Source organism: Hypanus sabinus, chromosome 18 (genome assembly GCF_030144855.1).
Source record: "Hypanus sabinus isolate sHypSab1 chromosome 18, sHypSab1.hap1, whole genome shotgun sequence".
Taxonomy (NCBI): Eukaryota; Metazoa; Chordata; class Chondrichthyes; order Myliobatiformes; family Dasyatidae; genus Hypanus; species Hypanus sabinus.
In genome coordinates, this window is record NC_082723.1 from 30,610,691 (window position 1) to 30,631,100 (window position 20,410).

The 20,410-nt window shown below is 40.5% G+C and overlaps 1 protein-coding gene across 1 annotated transcript; it reads right to left on the bottom strand.

The window, feature by feature from the left end:
* Nucleotides 1–1,510: 1,510 nt before the first annotated feature.
* Nucleotides 1,511–20,116, bottom strand: ndufa8 (NADH:ubiquinone oxidoreductase subunit A8). The gene is made up of 3 exons (XM_059993965.1): nt 19,842–20,116; nt 13,163–13,328; nt 1,511–1,779 (listed from the first exon to the last, which is right to left on the bottom strand). Exons 1-3 carry the CDS (start codon nt 20,051–20,053, stop codon nt 1,642–1,644), a joined length of 516 nt encoding a protein of 171 aa, XP_059849948.1. The 5' UTR covers nt 20,054–20,116; the 3' UTR covers nt 1,511–1,641.
* Between the last annotated feature and the right edge of the window lie 294 nt (nt 20,117–20,410).

Below are 20,410 nucleotides of genomic sequence, written 5' to 3' on the forward strand. Positions count from 1 at the left end.
CCTTCAAATTAGAGATTTTCTACGTTTCCAATTAGCTACTTTTCCTATAGGTCCTGATAAAAATTTACTGGATGATCTTTTAAATTTAAAACCTTTTGTTAATGGTTCTATAACTTGTTGATTGATTCTAGACAAGACTTGTTAGATAAAACAAAAAAAAGCTTGGGAGGATGACCTAAATTGCCAGATTTCTGATGATAGATGGAATAAAATTCTTAAACGGGTTAATAAATCATCTTTCTGTGTTCGTCATTCTCTTCTACAATTTAAAGTGGTTCATAGAGCTTACATTTCTAAACAGAAGCTCTCCAGTTTTTACCCAAATGTTTCTCCACTTTGTAATAAATGCAACTCTGCTGATGCCTCTTTAATTCATGTTTTAGTTTTGCCCTACAATTAAAAAGTTTTGGCAGGAAGTATTTCATACCTTCTCTCAACTTTTTAGGGTCCAATTTGACCCAAATCCCCTTACTGCCTTGTTTGGTATTATTGCAAATGAAGATATAACTTTAAATACTCCTAACCTACAGGTTTTAGTTTTTACCTCTCTTTTAGCAAGAGGAGCAATCTTGCTTGAATGGAAGGTCTACCCCTCCTACACATCTTCAATGGCTACATGATATTATGTCGTATTTAAATTTAGAAAAGATCCGCTGCTCAGTCTTAAATTTGAAACAATCTTTTTATGATATTTGGGGACCTTTCCTAAATTACTTTTCCAATTTATAAAGTTTAACAGTGCACAGACTTTTATGTATATTTTTATCTTCTCTTCTTAAGTGAATGTTTTTTTAATAATTATCCATTGTCATCCATCAGCTTTTTTCTTTGGTAGTTGGTAGGGGGTTGACTTTTTTTTATAATTTAAAACAAATTAAAAAATATATAATTAAATTAGTGCAAAAAAACAGCAAGAAAAACACTGAGGTCCTGTTCATGGCTCATTGTCCATTCAGAAATCTGATGGAGGGGAAAAATCTGTTCCTAAAACTTTTGAGTCTTAGGCTCCTGTACCTCTTCGTTGATGGTAGCATTGAGAAGAGGGCACATCCTGGGTGGTCCACAATGATGGATACAACTTTGAGGCACAATCTTTTGAAAGTATCCTGAACCTGTCTGCAAGCAGTTCAGGTGAACACTTTCAAAAACATTTCCATATTTAAATAAAACTTGTATAAAATGTCAAATTATCTATTTGGTTCAAAAATTTCAACACCGGTACCATTTCGTAAAATTCCTCAGTGAAAAAGCCATTGCATGTGAAAATATTTCAATCTGTTGTATGTGTCTCTAAATATTGAGTAGATGGCCATAAATCTTTATAAACAGACATCTTTGAAGAGGAGAATCAAGTGTGCAATGGACCAATGGAAGTACAAAAAGTATTTAGAATGTTGTGCTTATTAAGTCTGCAGAGGTTCAGAAGAAAGCAATAGGCTGGTGTTAGGTGGTGTCCACACTACAGGGAGATGTTGCTCATATTGAAAATAAAAATAAAATAGAAGCAAGGCATGGTTAAATTACTTTTTTTTTTATTGTTAATGACATTTTTCTGCACCAAAAGTCCATGGTTCAACTGGCTCATGGTATTACTGAAGATGAACACAACTAAATATTCTCATTCCGGGGCAGCTTCATCCTTCACGAGTTCCAGAAGAACAACCTGCTGCCATATTTGGCGGGCTGCAACTCTCCCTCAGGGACCGGGTTAGGATCTGGCCTTGGCCTGGAGTGGTAGACATTCTCAGGAACTGGCCGGTCTGTCTGCACCTTGGTAACCTGTGAAATAAAAGGAGAGCCATGACTTCACCTGGAGAAACAAAACACTCGGCAAAGTACCAGGAGAAAGCATCAACCGTTTAAATAATTTCAGAGAACTCAAGCTGGAAACATTTCCAAATACATGTTCTTGCACCTTCATATTTCAACCTATACGAAATTCATTTAAGACTTGGGACAGTTACATTGCCCCCACACAATGCCAAACTGTAATACCATGTCAGTCAGATTTCAGGAGATAGGATCACTGCTGGAGATAACAAGTTAGTATTCTCAAAACCAGACTCCTTTAATATTGAGCAGCCTCCAGGGAAAGTTCACTCACTACATTCTAAGTTGAAGTCTGTCCACACACAAGTTTACAAAACCATAACATATAGAAGCAAAATTAGGCCAGTCAGCCCATTGAGTCCACTCCACCATTCCATCACAGGTGATTTATTATCCCTGTCAACCCCATTCTCCTACCTTCTCCCTGCAACCTTTGATTCCCAGATAATAAAGAACCCATCAACCTCCACTTTAAATATAACCAATGATTTGGCCTCAATCAACAGTCTGTGGCGATTAATTCCACAGATACATTACCCTTTGGCTAAAGAACTCCTCCTTAACTGCTCCAAATGGCTTCTCTATTCTGAGACTGTGCCCTCTGATCCTAGACTTTCATTATAGGAATAGAAACCCACATTATTGTCTGTGTTTATTTATGAGTAGGTCAAGATTATTAAATATGATCCAGTCCTTTAGCCTTCAGAGCCGAGAAAGACAGTTAGAAACGTAGAAATTGACAGCACATTACAGGCCCTTCGGCCCACAATGCTGTGTGAAAAACTTACCCTGACATCCCCTTTGTACCTGCTTCCAGCACCTTAAAACTACGCCCCCTCATGACAGCCATTTCAACCCTGGGGAAAAGCCTCTGGCTATCCACACGATCATCTTATACACCTTTTGCCATTAATACATCCTGTTTTCAAATTTCACCTACCAAAATGAACCACTTCATACTTAACAAGGTTGAAAGTCACTTAATATGAACATTGTGTACGAGCCATTCCAACACCCAGACCAACAGTAAACAATCTTGGAACCCTTTAAAAGAAAACATACAAGCCAGTACCACAGTGGTGCAAGATTAAAATCTCCAAACATTCCAAGGCAAATTTGTTTAGAAAACTGAATTTTACCATAAGATATTACAGTAACTTGACAATATCTTTGTGGCTTTTTAACAGATTGATATATAACCAAATGCAAAATAAGTCACATCTTTATTATAAACATACAAATTAATTAAATTTTATCAAGAGTTGAGAGAACTCTTGCATATCAATGTATAAATCATGGGCCTGTGCCAAGGTATTGCAAAAAATTTCTGCCCAACTGAAATATATCAAAGTAACAAATTTAATGCACTAGAAACATCCCCAGAGGACCTCATACATTTATCACAGCTGTGGTGGAATATACTGCGATTTATTGAAAAATGTAGCTTTAAGAAAATCAACGTAATTTTCGATTATAGTGAGCAATATTAAAACATGGCCAAATTAATCATTTTCACCAAAAATTCAGCTTCCGATTTCCCCCAGTATGTCGATTGATATTCCTTGGTCATAACTAATATATATATATACATATTTCCCTTTGAACAACAAAGGCACCATGGTAGCTTAGCGGTTAGTGTGACACAGGACGGAGTTCAGAGTTCAACTCTGCCCAATATCACCTGTAGGACTGGAGCGGCTTGGAGGGCTGGAATGGGCCTATTCTGCGCTGTATTTAAATAATAACGTGCCTTACATGTGTGGCCAGTGGAGATGCCATCTAGCAAAGAAAGCCCATTCCAATTTTAAAGCTTCCTTCATAATTGTTTTCCTTAAATTCACTCTGGATAGGATACAAAACAATATTGGGATGAACACGACTGTCTGCGCCACACTTTCTGTAACTAACACTATTTTGCATTGTTCTTTGTACTAACAATGTACTGTTGTAAATTATCTGTTTGGATGGCACACACATTTTGGCACATGACACCTCAGTACACGTGACAGTAATAAACCAATGACCACAGTAGTGCTGTGGTTAGCATAACGTTCTACAGTGCCAGCAATCGGAAGATCAAGGTTCAATTCCCGTCGCTGTCTGTAAATAGTTCGCATGTTTTCCCTACAATCACCTGGGTTTCTTCCAAGATGTACGAGTTAGTAAGGGTTAGTAAGTTGTGGGCACGTTACTTGTGGGCTGCCCCCAGCGCATGGCAAATGGGCAGATGCAACTCTCCTATACACAGTAACCTTCATCTTCACTGGAAGTCCCAGAATCTTCCCATTCCTCAAATGGCAGCACCTTCAACACACCGTACAGTGTAAAACACCACCATAAGGATAAACAATAAAAACTGAGTGAGGCAGTTCAGTAAATGAAAACAAAAATTAAACACTACAGTTACAGATTGACAATGCAAGGTGAAAAATTTAATTTCACAGCCCAAAGTAAATTATCGGATTACATATGCACTGAGTGACCACTTTATTATGTACTGTGCACTTGCTCATTAATGCAAGTATCCTATCAGCCAGTCAGTAAGCAGCAACTCAAATGCAGACAAGGTCAAGGGTACAGTTCCTGTTCAGACCGAACATCAGAATGGGGAGGAAATGTGATTGAAGTGACTTTGCTGGCACCAGACAGGGTGGTTTGAGCATATCAGAAACAGCCGATCTCCTGGGATTTTGACACACAATCTTTAGTTCACAGAGAATGGTGCAAAAAACATCTAGTGAGTGGCAGTTCCGTGGGCAAAAATGCCTTGTTAATGAATGGCCAGACTGGTTCAAGCTAACTGTAGATGATGCTAACTCAATCGTGCAATACAACAGTGGTGTGCTGAAGAGCATCCCTGAATGCACAACATGTCGAACCTTGAAGTGGACGGGCTACAGCAGCAGGAGACCACACCAGATTCTATTCCTGAACCTAGTAAAATGGTCACTGAGTTTGTGTCGCCATATACTACCTTGACATTCGCTCACAGCATGAAAATGAAAATTTAACACTGGCTTTGATGTTTGTGAATTACACTGTCAGAGTTTACATTTTGTGCAGTTTACAGATCTCCATAGCTGGTTGGAAGTTTTACAAGTACAAACCCTTCACTCTCCAAGGAAAGCAATGTGTTCCCACTTCACTAACCTGAGCTTTACAACAAACATGGACCTAAAAATCGCTGCAATGTCATAGAACAAAACTTCAACGAGAAAACCCATTCAGTACAACTTCGGCTTGACTATCATCCAATAATAGTCACAACTCCAGATTTGGATTAGATTTGTTTAATCATTTAAAGCAATGATAACTATTGTGGAAGTGCACTCATTCTGGCATTGAGAGAATGCTACCAGTGAAACGGCCCTGCATCAGCAGAATCTCAGACCTACATTAAGTGGAAAAGATAATTAGGGGATGTGGATTCCACAAGTGCTTTTCATGGTTACTCAGAACACACTGCTAACACAATGACTGGTTGCAGCCAGAGGTCCAATAGATAGAAATCTCTCTCCATTCAGAACCACTGATTACATTTTGGCACAGGTTTCCCATTTTCCAGTGAAAAAGCTTAATATATAACAACCTAAAGCAAGCATCGTCCAAAAATTCAAGCTTCAAAACTGTCATTGGTGGAGCAAAAGTTTGAGGATAATTTATTAGAGGTTGCAAACTACACCTTGTGTACACCTCCAGAACATCAAGCCAAATGGTACAATTATCTGTACCTTGCAGGTCACACGTTTAGAACATAGATACCACAGCACAGTACAGTCCCTTCAGCCCAGTGCTGTGTTGACTTTTTAAACCTACTCCAAAATCAATCTAACCCTTTCCTGCTCCTCAAATGCATCTATGCTTAATTTGTGTCCTGAGATGGCAAGATCCCCATTCTCAACACTAGTGGGCGAGTCTAGGACCAGAGGGCAATCCTCAAAACACAGGGATGAGGAGGAATTTCTTTAGCCAGATGATGCCGAATCTGGTGAATTCATTGCCACAGATGACTGAGGGGGCCAAGCCACTGAGTATATTTAAACTGGTGATTGATAGGTTCTTGGTTAGTCAGGGCATCAAAGGTTATGGGGAGAGGGCAGGAGAATAGGGTTGTGGGTATAATAAAATCTGCCATGATGGGATGGCAGAGCAAACTTGATGGACTGAGTGCCTAATTCTGTTCCTATGTCTTATGGTTTTGCACTGGATAAATAGTTCCCCTTCTGAAAGCCCAGAGTTATTGCTCAGGCAGTCTGATACTGACGATCTCTGCATTGATCTCAGTCAAATGGAAACTGTCCTCGAGCAAAAATTCACAAATTTAAATACCTGCCAAATAGGAAGTCTTCTGCTTTCTAAGACAGAAGTACATACAGGGCATTGTAAAGTGCTTTACAAGGGGATAAAATGCAAACATGAAAATAAGACAAAAAGATGTTAGTTAAAAGCAAGGTAAATAAATAGGTTCTGAGTTGGTGTTTAAAAGTGTCAACTGAATCTGCATCCCTTATAGTATTAGGTACTGAATTCCACAGTTTAGGAGTATTGCTCACAAAAGCTGACCTGCTAATGATCTTTTGAAGGAGATTGCTTGAGCAGTCCACATACGAGGACAGACATGTTCTATCTCACTGGGGTACGAGATCCATTGGCTACTCTCACCTGATTTAGCCCGCCTGCTGAAGCAGTGTTGCTTGCAAACAGCTACTTGGAGCCACAGGTGAGAGCTGAGTGTCCAGTGGGGACCAAAGGTGACTGAACTACCCCAGAATAGCCACAAGTCCTTCTACCAGAGGGATAACTGAACCTGCCACTCATTAAAATTCAAATCTAACTTCCACCATTTACCAAAGGTTAAAAATAAAATCAAATTACCAAAACAATCTCACTAAAATGAACATGAAATATAAATGGCAAAGCTTAGCAAGATGAAATGAAGCAAGTCATTGGCTTGATGCCCGCTGTTAGCTGTGAGAAATGCAGCTTTATGCCATTAACATCAGGTTCAGCTCTCTAAGGAAGAGAATATTGGCAAGCACTACGTGAAAATTCAGCTTTAGTATGTAGAGCTGGATGATGACAGACATGCTGGCTGAAAGACCTGGACTAGGATGTATATAGAGGCTGTCGGTGCAGTGCCATAGTGACTATTAGTTTAACAGAAAACAACTTCAATTCAAAATGCCTAACATGCACCTTCAATGCGCCACCGTAGCACTGCAGATAGTGCGACACTATTGCAGCTCGGGGTATCAGAATTCAATTCCCTTTGCAGTCTGTATGCTCTCCTCATGACTGCACGGGCTTCCTCCCACAGTCTAAAGACATACCAATTACTAGATTAATTGGTCATTGTAAATTGTCCAGTGATTTGAGGCCCTTCATTGGCCGGGGTCAAACATGGGACGTTGTGTCTAGCTGCCTATGTAATATGCAAGCCAGGGCTCTACGATATGGAGAGCAAGCTGTTGCCTATGTAGTGGGCTCCCCCATCTTCATGCAGCTGATGAATCCAAAGGAATAGCAGAGACCAATACAGTTTGCACCAGTGGTGTTGCAAGAATTGCCAATCATCATTGAACGCAATGTAGAAGTGCCTTAGGAACTCCAGCTCCGGATTTTTCCTTTGGGATTTACTCCCGAAGCCTTCCCCATGAGTGGGTATAGCCGCAAGGAAGGGAGCAGAGGTTTGCAATCAGTTTTCCTTCTAGATGAGCAGTTAATCACAGCTGGCTGGCCCCTTCTGCCTGAAGTGATCGGTTTTAATTCACCAGTAACCCAACTTTCCCCTTCTTAACAGCAGAAACAGTTCTGCTGGGCTAGGTAGCTAAGCCATATGTGAAGGTCAGGAGCTGGACTTGGTTAGCAGAGGCTACCAGAATTCCATTGGGAGCATTTAATTAGATAGAAGGAGCTTCTTCACACTGCTTCCCCCTCCAACTTTAAGGAACCGTGATAAGGCCAGGGTTAAGTAGGTGGGTTGCTGTGCAGGGAGCTCGTTGAACCAGAAGTGCCCGTTCTGCACCGTACCTCTAAATAAATATCTGAGCCTGCACTACGCCAAAAGAATTTTATTATTTTTTGAGTGAAAGTTTAGGAGGTACAGAGGACCAGAAACTGAAAGCAAGCCATCTCATTTCAACTAACAAAACACTGCTCCAAATGGGCAATTTATACTGGTCAAATGATGAAAACTACTGTTAGAAGATTGATGAAATTAATTTTTTTAACCTTGTGTACAAATCTTGAATTTTTATTTTGTAATCCACACGTTTGAAAAAACTTTGTGTCTTAAAATGCCAGTTTAGAATGTCACGGTGACACGTACATTGACAATAAGTTTACTGCAAATGTTAACATTTAGTTTAAGCTGAACAAAATCTCTGCCATAAGAATCCATCTGCGATATGAGAATCACAAGCATAAAAACATGTTGAATCATCTTGAATACTGAGAACTTCATTATGAATTTGACTTAATGGTACAGCTGAATAATATTTAAGATCATCCAACATAGGAGTAGAATTAGGCCATCTGGCCCATTGTGTCTGCTATGCCATTCTACCATGACTGATTTATTTTCCCTCTCAACCCTATTCTCCTGCCTTCTCCCCTTGACCTTTGATACCCTGACAAATTGAGAACCCATCAACCTCTGTTTTAGAGACACTCAATGATTTGACCTCCACAGCAATGAATTCCACAGACTCGCTACCCTCTGACTAAAGAAATTTTAATCTGAGTAGTGAATCTGTGGAATTTAACTATAAAAAATTGTAAACCATAAAGAATATTTTAGCCACAAAGAATTTTGTGGCTTCTGGTTTAATAACAAGTTAAAGTCATTGAAAAATACTTGGTAAGTGCACTACAGAGACGTCCAAGGGTCCTGAACATTAAATCTGTGTTCAATTAAGATTTAAATGCTTATAGCACACACCGGTGGTCATACAGCTTTTCATACTTTTAGTTCTGAGGCTTTTTAAGGCATTGGTAAGACTGCTCTTAAGAGCATTGTGAGCAATTTTAGGCCCTTTATTTAAGAAAAGATGTGCTGGCATTGGAGAGGGTCCAGAGGAAGTTCACAAGAGTGATACCAGTGATACGTTAGCATTGGATTGGAGGAATTTTAGGCCAGTCCTCCTTACAAAACTGCTTCAACTCTGGGATGTTGGTGGGCTTCCTTACACAGAAAACCTACAGCACAATACAGGTCCTTCGGCCCACAAAGCTGTGCCAAACCTTAGAAATTACCTAGAGTTACCCATAGCCGTCTATTTTTCTGAGCTCCATGTACCCGTCCAGGACATTCGCCTCCACCACTGTCGCCAGCAGCCCATTCCACGCACTCACCACTCCGCAGAAAGAAAACTTACCCCTGACATCTCCTCTGACTATCCACACGATCAATGCCTCTCATCTGGTTGAACTGCTTGTTTCAGGTGCTTCCATGTTTCTATTGGATTAAAGTCTGGACTTCAACTTGGCCATTCAAACCACATTTTTTTAAAAATAAACATTCTGTTGTTGATTTATTCTTGTCTTTTGGGTCACTGTCTTGTTTCATAATCCAACTTCTATTAAGTTTCAGGTGATGGAATGCTACCCTGAGATCTTCTTGTAAAATGTCTTGACATAATTTTAAATTCATTGTTCCCGCAAGCTGTCCAGGCCCTGAGGCAGGAAATAAACCCCAATCCATGACACTCCTTCCACCATGCTTCACCATTGGGACGAGGTTTTGTTGTTGGTGTGCAGTGCCCTTTTTCCTCCAAACATCGTGGTGTGCATTTCTGCCAAAAAATTCAACTTTTGTCTCATCCATCCACGGAACTTTGTCCCAAGAGTGCTGTGGAACATCCAGGTGGTCTTTTGCAAACTTGAGACGTGCAGCAATATTTTTGTTTGGAAAGTAGTAATTTCCTCCATGGTATCCTTACATGAATATCATTCTTTGTTCAGTGTTTTTCTTATAGTAGACACATGAACAGACTTCAGCAAGCTCTAAGATTTTTGCAGGTCTTTTGCTGTTAAGCTTGGGTTTTTTTTCCACCTCTTTCAGCATTGCTCTTGCTGTGATCTTTGCAGGATGTCCACTCCTACACAGAGTAGCAATAGTACCAAGTTTCCTCCACTTGTAGACAATTTCTTTCTATCGACTGATGAACACTCGGGTTTTTAGAAATGCTTTTGAAGCCTTTTCCAGCTTTTTGCGTCGCTACAATGCATCATACAACTTCTGCGGGACTCCTAAGTTCCTTTGAAAGTTGTTTTGATCAAAGCATGGTGCACATAAATGCACCTTCTTGAGAAGAGCAGGCACTCTCAGTAGCCTGACTTTGTGTGTCCTTTTTATAGGGCAGCACACCTCTACAACCCACATCTCCAATCCCCTCTCATTGATTGGGACACCTAACTCTAAACAGCTATGGTAGGAGGCATTACCCCAGAGGTTCACAAATACATGTAACATCTAGTTTTAGGATTTAAGTGAAGATCTGATCACATTTTAGATCATATTTATGCAGTAATAGAGAAAATGCATAGTTCACAACTTCCTATGTACAAACCCAGAAAGTGAGCAAGGTTCTAAGGCTTTACATCAAAGCCACATCCTCCTCATACAGCATCTAGAAGCATAGTTCAATTCCATAGCAATGAAGGAGACAATCCTCAATAACACAAGAGGTTCTGCAGCTGCTAGAAATCCGGAGTAACACACACAAAACGCTGGAAGAACTCAGCCTGAAGCATCAACTGTTTATTCATTTCCAAAGCAGCTGCCTGACTGGCTAAGACTCTTCGACAGGATTGGAAATGTAGGGGACAGAAGCCAGAATAAGGTGGGGGGGCAGGGGAAAGGGAAGGAGTACGAGCCGGGGGGGAGCGGGGGGCAGAAAGATCAATGCCATGATTGAAAGAGTGGTGACTAAAAGTAGATGGCATAGATTTATGAGGTTTAGAATGGCTCTGAGAAAGAATTCCTTCCACCCAGAGGGTGCTGTTTGTGCAACTCCAGGTACATGCTTCAAGATACAACAGTTTTGTCACCAGATCAGTGATTCCAATAACGTAAGCAAATAATCTATTCAGAAACATCAAAACAGCTTCTCACTATGGGTGTATATAGCAATACAGGTTTCCCCTGCAATCCGAAGGTAGAGCGTTCCTATGAAACTGTTTGTAAGCCGAAATGTGGTAAAGCGAAGCAATTACCATTAATTTATATGGGAAAAATTTTTTGAGCATTCCCAGACCCAAAAAAAACCTACCAAATCATGCCAAATAACACACAAAACCTAAAATAACACTAACATATAGTAAAAGCAGTAATGATATGATAAATATACAGCCTATATAAAGTAGAAATATTGTATGTATGGTGTAGTTTTACTTATCAAAATCAGGAAGACAGCAAGCCAAAATCGATCTGGAGGGAAAAAAAAATCTGCACGTACACGCATGCGCGAACAACTGCCCGCACAAGGCTTCACGATCATTGTAGTCTTTCTCAGGGTAAACACACGTATAAAGCGGGCTTATTTTTTTTGTAAAAGCGAAAATCCTCTTTGGTTAGCAAAAACAGGTACCAATGTAGGTCCTTTGTAACAGCGAGTTGTCGTAAAGCGAACGTTCGAAAAGCGGGGGACACCTGTATACTGTAAGTAGCAAGTCCCTACCATCTTTAGAGAGGCAAAAAGTACCAAAGCTAAACCTGAGATTCTAGAAATCCAGAGTAACACACACAAAATGCTGGAGGAACTCAGCAAGTTAGGCAGCATCTATGGAAATTAATGAATAGTCAATGTTTCAGGCCAAGGCTCTTCATCAGGAGTGGAGAGGAAGGGGACAGATGCCAGAATAAGGTGAAGGGAGGGGAAGGCGGACAAGCTAGACGGTGAAAGGTGAAGCTAGGTAGGTGGGGGATGAAGAAGCGAGGTGATAGGTGGAAAAGGCTTAGGGCTGTAGAAGGAGGAACCTTTCTTTCTTTATCAATCTTTTTTATTGAGTTTCAAATAGATAAACATAATGATAATAATACAAAGAGATCAGGATTACACTAATAATGGTTAACATATACATAAACAGACTCCGAGTGACATGTGTAATCTAAACCTCCCAATCTCTTATTAACTAAACATGAGAAAGATTCAAAGAAAAAAAGATTGTTACAAGAGAAAAAAAAATCCCCCTAAACAAAAAAAACAATAAAAACAAAACAAAAGCTGGGCTGCCTTGTTTCATTGGTTAAAATCGTTGTCATTAACTCTGCTCCTCTATACATGAAAAAAATTATTAAGGATTCAGAAAAGGTCAGCTAACATCACATGAAAATGTTAAATAAATGGTCTCCAAGTTTCTTTAAATTTAACCGAAGGGTCGATAGTGCCACTCCTAATTTTATCCAAATTTAAACATGTTATAGTTTGGGAAAACCATTGAAATGTAGTAGGGGGATTAGAATCTTTCTATTTAAATAAAATGGATCTTCTGGCTATTAATGTAACAAATGCAATCAAACGGCAAACTGAAGGGGATAACTGACCAGAGTCCATCACTGGTAATCCAAAAATTGCAGTAATAGGATGAGGTTGTAAATCAATACGCAAAACTGCTGAAATAGTATCAAAAATATCTTTACAATATTTTCCCAAAAGAGGGCAAGACCAGAACATGTGTGCCAAGGAAGCTACCTCAGACTTACATCTGTTACAGACAGGATTTATATGGCAATAAAAATGAGATAGTTATCCATGAATAAGTCACAAAAACATATTATTCCCAGAAGGAGGAATCTGATAGGAGGGGGGAGTGAACCATGGGAGAAAGGGAAGGAGGAGTGGTACAGGGGAAGTTGATAGGCCAGTGCGGAGAAGAGGTTAGGGGCCAGAGTGGGAAAATGAAGAGGGAAGGGGGAGTAGGGAAAAATTACTAAATGTTGGAGAAATTGATGTTAATGTCAAAGCTGATATTAATTTAATAACTCAAATAAATATACAGTTGCTGCAGTGAATTGGCAGATATTGTAAATAACCAGAAATAAATCTTTAAATAAAATAAATTTCTCCAAAATTGCATTATTAGAAAATGAAATAACCTACTGTACAACACACAAAATACTGGTAGAACACAGCAGGCAAGGCAGCATCTATAAGGAGAAGCACTGTCGACATTTCAACAGGACTGATGAAGGGTCTCGGCCCGAAACGTCGACAGTGCTTCTCCTTATAGATGCTGCCTGGCCTGCTGTGTTCCACCAGCATTTTGTGTGTGTTGTTTGAATTTCCAGCATCTGCAGATTTCCTCATGTTTGCTCTTTAACCTACTATACCTTAGATAGCTCCCCAAGATCAGGACGAACCCAGCCCAGTTTTTCTAGCACACAGTTATCAAATGCCTCTTGCTGCTTGCGACAATGCCGAAACTCTTGCAGATTGGTATAATCGATGCAGGTCCAGTACTCCGTGAAGGGTTCAGCACAATGGCTCTTTATCTTCCTAAACAAACAATGTAGACATTAGTAATCTGTTCGCAAAAATAAGCCAGTATAAATACAAGCAGTATACTAATTGGATGTTACAAAAATACAGAAGTATAAAAAGCTTTGCAACATAAAAGAGCCAACAAATTGGATCTGGACAGTTCTGATTGCCTCACTATAGGAAGGGTGTGGAAGCTTCAGAGAGGGTGCAGAGATTTTACAGAATGTTGCCTAGATTAGAGAGTGTGTCTCATGAGGCTAGGTTGAGTGAGCTAGGTTATTTTCTCTTTAGAGTGAAGGGGGATGACAGGTGCTTGATAGATGGTGTATTAGATAAGAGATAGAATAGACAGCTAGTGACTTATCCCCTTATACCCTTCTGTATTAGGACAGAAATGCCTAATACAAAAGAGCATGATTTTGAGGTGACTGGAGGAATGCTTGGGTTCGGGGATATCAGGGAGTGTAGGTGTTTTTCTATAATTGAGGGTGGTGGGTATATGGAACACACTGCCAGGAGTAGAGGGCGAGATGGATACATTAGTAATGGGCAGGTTAATTGGTCATTACAAATTAGACCACCAGGCTGAGGGGTTGCTGGTGCAGTGCAAAGAACCGGAAGGGCTGTATCACTAAAGAAAATAAATTTTAAGAGACTCTTATGGATGATAGATCAGCACAAAATCGTGGGCTGTGCTGTAGTGTTCTATTTTCTAATTCACACATGTCAAAGATAGACACACCAAGGAAGTGGATAACAACATCAGCACAATTTAGGAAAATGTGAGCTGATCCATTTCAGTAGAAAATTAAAGTTTTATGGAGGGTGAGAAACTGAAAAATCATGTTTAAAAAGCTCGTGTGTGCTCTCACAGATAATTCATTGCAGGTTAACATGCAAGTGTGATGTGTACAAGTAGTAGAAAGAGGCAAGATGAAAAATGTGTGAGGCATTTATTTTTACAAATGAGAGGTGGCTACCAGAGTTGCACTGTCAGGAGACACATATCAAGCAGTCATCCATGACACTCGTGGAATGGCATGAATGTGCAAAAAACGAAAGAGATATGGCCACTGTGTCAGCAAGGATTGCCTTAACTGTATGTTAAATATAATATACCCATTTAGGTAAGAATCAAAATTTAGAATCTATTAAAAGCGACCCGGACTGAACCTAATCTAGAACAAAGAATGAAAATGTTATACATAATACGTTTAACTAGTCTCAAATTACCCATCCTCCTCTGAGCAGAGAACGCCAGCCTCAATCAAAAGCCATAGGAGAGCTGGTGTAGCACAGGTTGGGGTATAACTGCTGTATGACTGAGCTGGCTCTGTTCTGCACTGAAGTTAAAATCATCCCAACTATATGGCACTTGATCATTATAACATATTCCCCCAAAGTAGTTCAACAGCAACATAAACTGATTATGAAAAATTTTATAAATCAATTAATTTCAGATTGAAACACTAATGATAATCAAAATTTGTTCAAAGGTGCAATCTACTAATACATCTGAATACATTAATCCAGTTTTTACATAGATTGCAGAGCTCACAAGGCACATGAACAACAAAAATGCAAAATCAAGGTCATTTTGACTGGAATATAAAACCCAATAGATCTAAAAGGCAAAGATCAAGTGGACAGCCAGTTTTTCCCCCAGGGTTGAAATGGTTACAACAAAGGCACACAATTTTAACATGGTTGGAGGTATATATTGAAGGCAAGTTAGAGGTCATGGTGCTAGAAAGTCTGTGAACCCTTTAGAATTTTCTATTTCTACATAACTGGCTTAAAATGTGATCAGATCTTCATGTGAGGCCTAAAACTAGATAAAGATAAACCAATTAAATAAACAAACATATTTATTCAGAAAAATGATTCAATATTACATGTTGGAAAAAGTACATCATTACCAGTTCATTTAAAGGGGAAATTAAGAGTCAAGTATTTCAACCAATGGAATGACGATCAGATGTGAGTGTGAGAGGCTTTAGCCTATTTAAAGAACATAAACCTGGGTCTTCAATATCGAAGTCTGATCTTCACCACACAGGATTTTGGAAATGTGCCATGCCTCGAACAAAAGGGATTGCTAAGGACCTCAGGAAAAAAGTTGTTGATGCTCACTGGGCTGGAAAAGGATACAAAACCATTTCCAAAGTGTTTGGGCTCCACCTTTCCACAGTCAGGCAGATGGTGTACAAATGGAGGAAGTTCAACACCATTGTTACGCTCCCCAGGAGAGTTTGATCAACAAAAACCACTTCAAGAGCAAGGCATGTAATATTACAGGAAGTCACAGAGAATCCCAGGGTAACATTTAAGGAGGTACAGGCCTCCTCTTGCATTGGCTAATGTCAGTGTTCATGAGTCTACCATCAGGCAACACTGAACAACAATGGCATGAATGGCAGGATTGCAAGGAGAAAGCTGTCACTGTGCAAGAACATTGCTGTCCATCGAAAATTTGCTGAAGACCACGTGGATAAGTCAGAAGGCTATTGCAATAATGTTCTGTAGATGAATGAGTCTAAAATAGATTTTTTTGCTTAAATGAGAAACTTTATGTCTGGCAAAAAGCATGCAATGCAGCACGAGACCTCATCCCATCTGTGAAACATAGTGGTGGCAGAGTCATGGTTTGGGGCTGCTTAGCTGCCTCAGGATCAGGATGCTTGCCAGCATTGATGAAACTATGAATACTGAACTGTAACAGCAAACTCTACAGGAGAATGCCAGGGCATGTCTGTAAACTGAAGCTCAAGAGAGCTTCATGCAACATGACCCTAAAAACAAGTCAGTCTACCAAAGAATGGCTAAAGCAGAAGAAATTTCATGTTATAGAATGGCAAAGTCAAAGTCCTGACTTAATCTTACAGAAATGTTGTGGAAGGACCTGAAGCAAGCAGTCCACACAAAGAAACCCACCAACATCCCAGAGTTGAAGCAGTTTTGTAAGGAGGAACGGTCTAAAATTCCTCCAAGCTTATGTGCGGGACTGATCAATAGTTACCAGAAATGTTTGGTTATCATTATTGTCGTACAAGGAGGTCACACCAGTTACTAAAAACAAAGGTTCACACACTTTTTCCAATACATGTAAATATTGGATCATTTTCTCAATAAATTAAATATGATGTGTATGTGTTATTAATTTAATTGGGTTATCTTTATCTAGTTTTGGGGCACGTGAAGATCTGATCACATTTTAAGTCATATTTATGCAGAAAGAAAATTCTCAACAGTTCAAACTTTCCAGCACCAGTTTTGTTTCACTAAGTGTCAGGTATGTAGCATTAGGGACATTTAAGATGTGGGAAAATGGAGGACTAAGTTAGAGGAACAGCCTGCATTGTGCTGTTCCATGTTCCAAGGTGTGTAATCAAAGATCACTAACAAATGTGTTTAAATCTTTTTTTAAAATCATTAACAATGCAGCTATACCATGATTCAAACAATTGAAACACTAAGACCACTTTTTCCTTAAAACACATCTTTTCAATCCATGTCTTCTGCTTCTTGAGCCATTAAATGGAGTGAAACCATTCCCATTAGTGTCTTTTTTTATTAATTATTGTACTGCCCTGCACTATTTTGTGCACTTTATGTAGTCCTGTGCAGGTCTGTAGTCTAGTGCAATTTTTATGTTGTTTTACGTAGTCTGGTGTAGCCTGGTGCTGTCTCACATAGTCTAGTGTAGTTTTGTGTTGTTCCATGTAGCACCAGGGTCCTGGAGGAACATTGTTTTGCTTTTACTGTGTACTGTACCAGCAGTTTATGGTTGAAATGACAATAAACTTGACTTGGTTTGACGTAATCCAGTGAGCAACCCTTCCACTGACCTGAAACAGTGAATGGTTTCTCCTTCCACAGATACTGGCCAAGTCTCATAGAAACTTACAGCACATTACAGGCCCTTTGGCCCACAATGCTGTGCTGACCACGTAACTTACTCTAGAAACTGCCTATAATTTTCCTAGTGCATAGCCCTCTATTTTCTAAGCTCCATGCACCCATCCAAGAGACTCTTAAAAGACGCTATTGTATCCACCTCCACCACTGCCACCAGCAGGTGCATTCCAGCACCCACCACTCTGAAAAACTTACCCCTCACATGCCCTCAGTACCTATTTCCAAGCATCTTAAAACTATGCCCCCTCATGATAACCATTTCAACCCTGGGAAAAAACCTCTTCCTACCCACACGGTCAATGCCCCTCATCATCTTATACACCTCTATCAGGTCATCTCTCACCCTCCATCACTTCAAGAAAAGGCCAAGTTCACTCAACCCATTCTCATAAGGTATGCCCTGCAATCCTGGCAACATCCTTGTAAATCTCCACTGCACCCTCTCTATAGTATCCACATCCTTCTGGTAGTAAGGTGACCAGAAATGAACACAGTACTCCAAGCCAGGCTTCCAACTTTTCTGCTTTTGCTGTAGATTCCAGCATCTGCAATAACTTGTCCTCAACCCTTATTTCACTAACAAACCCTGGCTCTCTTATTTAGAGATACAGCTCAGAACACACCTTCCCGGCACAAGCCGCACCACCCAGCAACTCATCTATTTAACCCTCCTGGCTTAATCACAGGACAATTTACAATGACCAACTAACCAGTACGTCTTCAAATTGTGTAAAGAAAACAGCACCAGGAGGAAACTCACACTCATAGAAAGGACATACAAACTTCTTATAGACACCACCACTAGACTGAATTCCAAACTCCAGTGCTCCAAGCTGTGACAGCGCTATGCTGAGCTCTATGCTACCATGGCCCCTGCAGTCTAACAAAGCTCAAATCCATATATCCCTAGGACAATCTTATCCTTCATGTTGGCAATTAGCATTAACATCTTACTTCTGTTGTGTCCGACCAGACTTTTATACAGGTTTCACATAACTTGTTTATGCAAACCCCTCTACTTTTAAATCTCCGTATCACATTAATTTTACTAATTACATGCTCAGCACATCCTGTAAATTTCCACACATTTGTAATCAGGTAAATATTTGAAAACTACTGCAAGGAATATTTTTCTAATGTGCACAAGTGTGGTGAAGTACAGGTACATGACAATGAACTTAACTGGAAGAGGATGGTGCCAGGAATTGAGAATGAGTTATGGAGAAATTGAGACTTTAATTATTGGAGTAGAGGAGGATGAGGGATAACATTATTTATCTACGATACAGCATGGAATAGGCCCTTCAGGACACTCTACCCTAGCAATCCTCAAACACAATTAACCCTCACCTAATCACAGGACAATTTACAATGACCAATTAACCTATCCAATACATCTTTGGACTGTGGGAGGAAACCCATGCAGTCATGGAGAGAACATACACAGCCTCCATACAGACAGCACTGGAACTGAACGAATGGCACAAGCTGTAAGAGCAGTGCCCATGGTACATAGGAGTAGGCAGCTATCAATCCCAGTAGAACATGGATTTGCACCTCTGGTGGACTGTGTCCTCTCCAGTGCACAAGCCTCAGCGGGAAGATTTGAAGAACCTGGCGTTGCCCATACAGCGTGATTCCCATCTCCACGTCACTGATGTAGTCCAAGGGAAGGGCAAATGCCAATACGGCTTGGCACCAGTCCCATTGCAGAGGTTGCCAGAGTGAAGTTGAAACATCAAACTGCCACAAGGCAGCAGAGGTTTAAAATCTAGTTTTCCTTCTCCTGTGGTATAAAGGTGTCTGAGGGGCATAGATAGGATAAGTACAGCCTTTTGCTCAGTTAAAAAAAAAACTAAAAACTGGAGGGGACAGATTTAAGATGAAAGGGAAAACATTTAACAGGAACCAGAGAGACATTCCTTCACTCAGAAGATGGTCCACAATGCAGGGGCCCCAACAGATATTCAAAGGCTCCTTATCCACTGGTGAGGTGCTAAAGTTCTTTCATCATTTAAGAAAGATTTAGCCAGGAAATTACATATTAGTAAGCCTGACATCAGTCATGGGCAAATTATTGCAAGATATTATAAGGGACAGGATATATAACTATTTGGATAAACAGTGGCTGATTTGAAATAGTTAACATTGCAGGTAACGTCAATCTAATCTCAGAGAACTTTTCAAGGAGGTTACCGAGAAGGTTGACGACAGAAATGGATGTCTATATGGACTTAAGCAAAGTACCGTATGTGAGGTAGGTTCAACCACTTGGCATTCAGGAGGTAATCTACTAGATTCAATGCTGGTTTTGCGACAAGCCGGAGTGTGGTAGTAGACAGTTGTCTCTCTGACTGGAGGTCTGTGACTAATGGTGCGCTGCAAGGATTGATGCTGGGTCTGATGTGTATCATCTGTATCAATAATCTTGTTGATAAAGTAGTGAATGGGATCAGCAAATTTGCTAACTCTATGACTGTCACCCCACGGCACTGCCTGCACATCCCCACGTCCGACCACGAACACCTCATAACCTACGGGAGGATGGGCGGGTGGGGAGCCGCGTTAAATCCAGCGGCCAGCACTGTGTGCAGCCTTGGGCTCGGCTACCTGAAGAACTCGAGCGCGCACTCGTTGACCTTGCGGCCCTCCTGCAAACAGCGGCGCGGGTCCTTCTCCTCCCAGCGGCATAGCATGAACTCTTTGTTGGGTTTGTCGCACTGCGAGCCGTAGTGGTGGGCCGACGCCTTCAGCACGGCCGAAGACACGTTCACTTCCTGCACGTTGAGCTCCTGCAGCGTCGGCAACTCCACCGTGGCCATGTCGCCACCACTACCCGGCCGCTGCCGCTGCCGCCACCAATCGGCCCAAGGTCGCTATAACACGCATGCGCCGCACACCCTAGCCTGGTGATAGGCTGATCCTGCCGGATATCCATCGTGATTGGTTAATAGAGCATACACTCCAACCAGATAACAAACTGGTATAGCACAATGTCTACCACGATTGGTTAATAAGACACACACTTCCAAAGCTAATATTTGATTGGTTAATCTGTTCTGTCCATCATTGGCTGGTGAACGAAGTCAAAATTTAAATTAAATGACGTTCTAAAACGCTTTTTGTTTTAAATTCACATTTTAATTTCTATTTCTAAAATTTACTGTTATTTTTTGTGT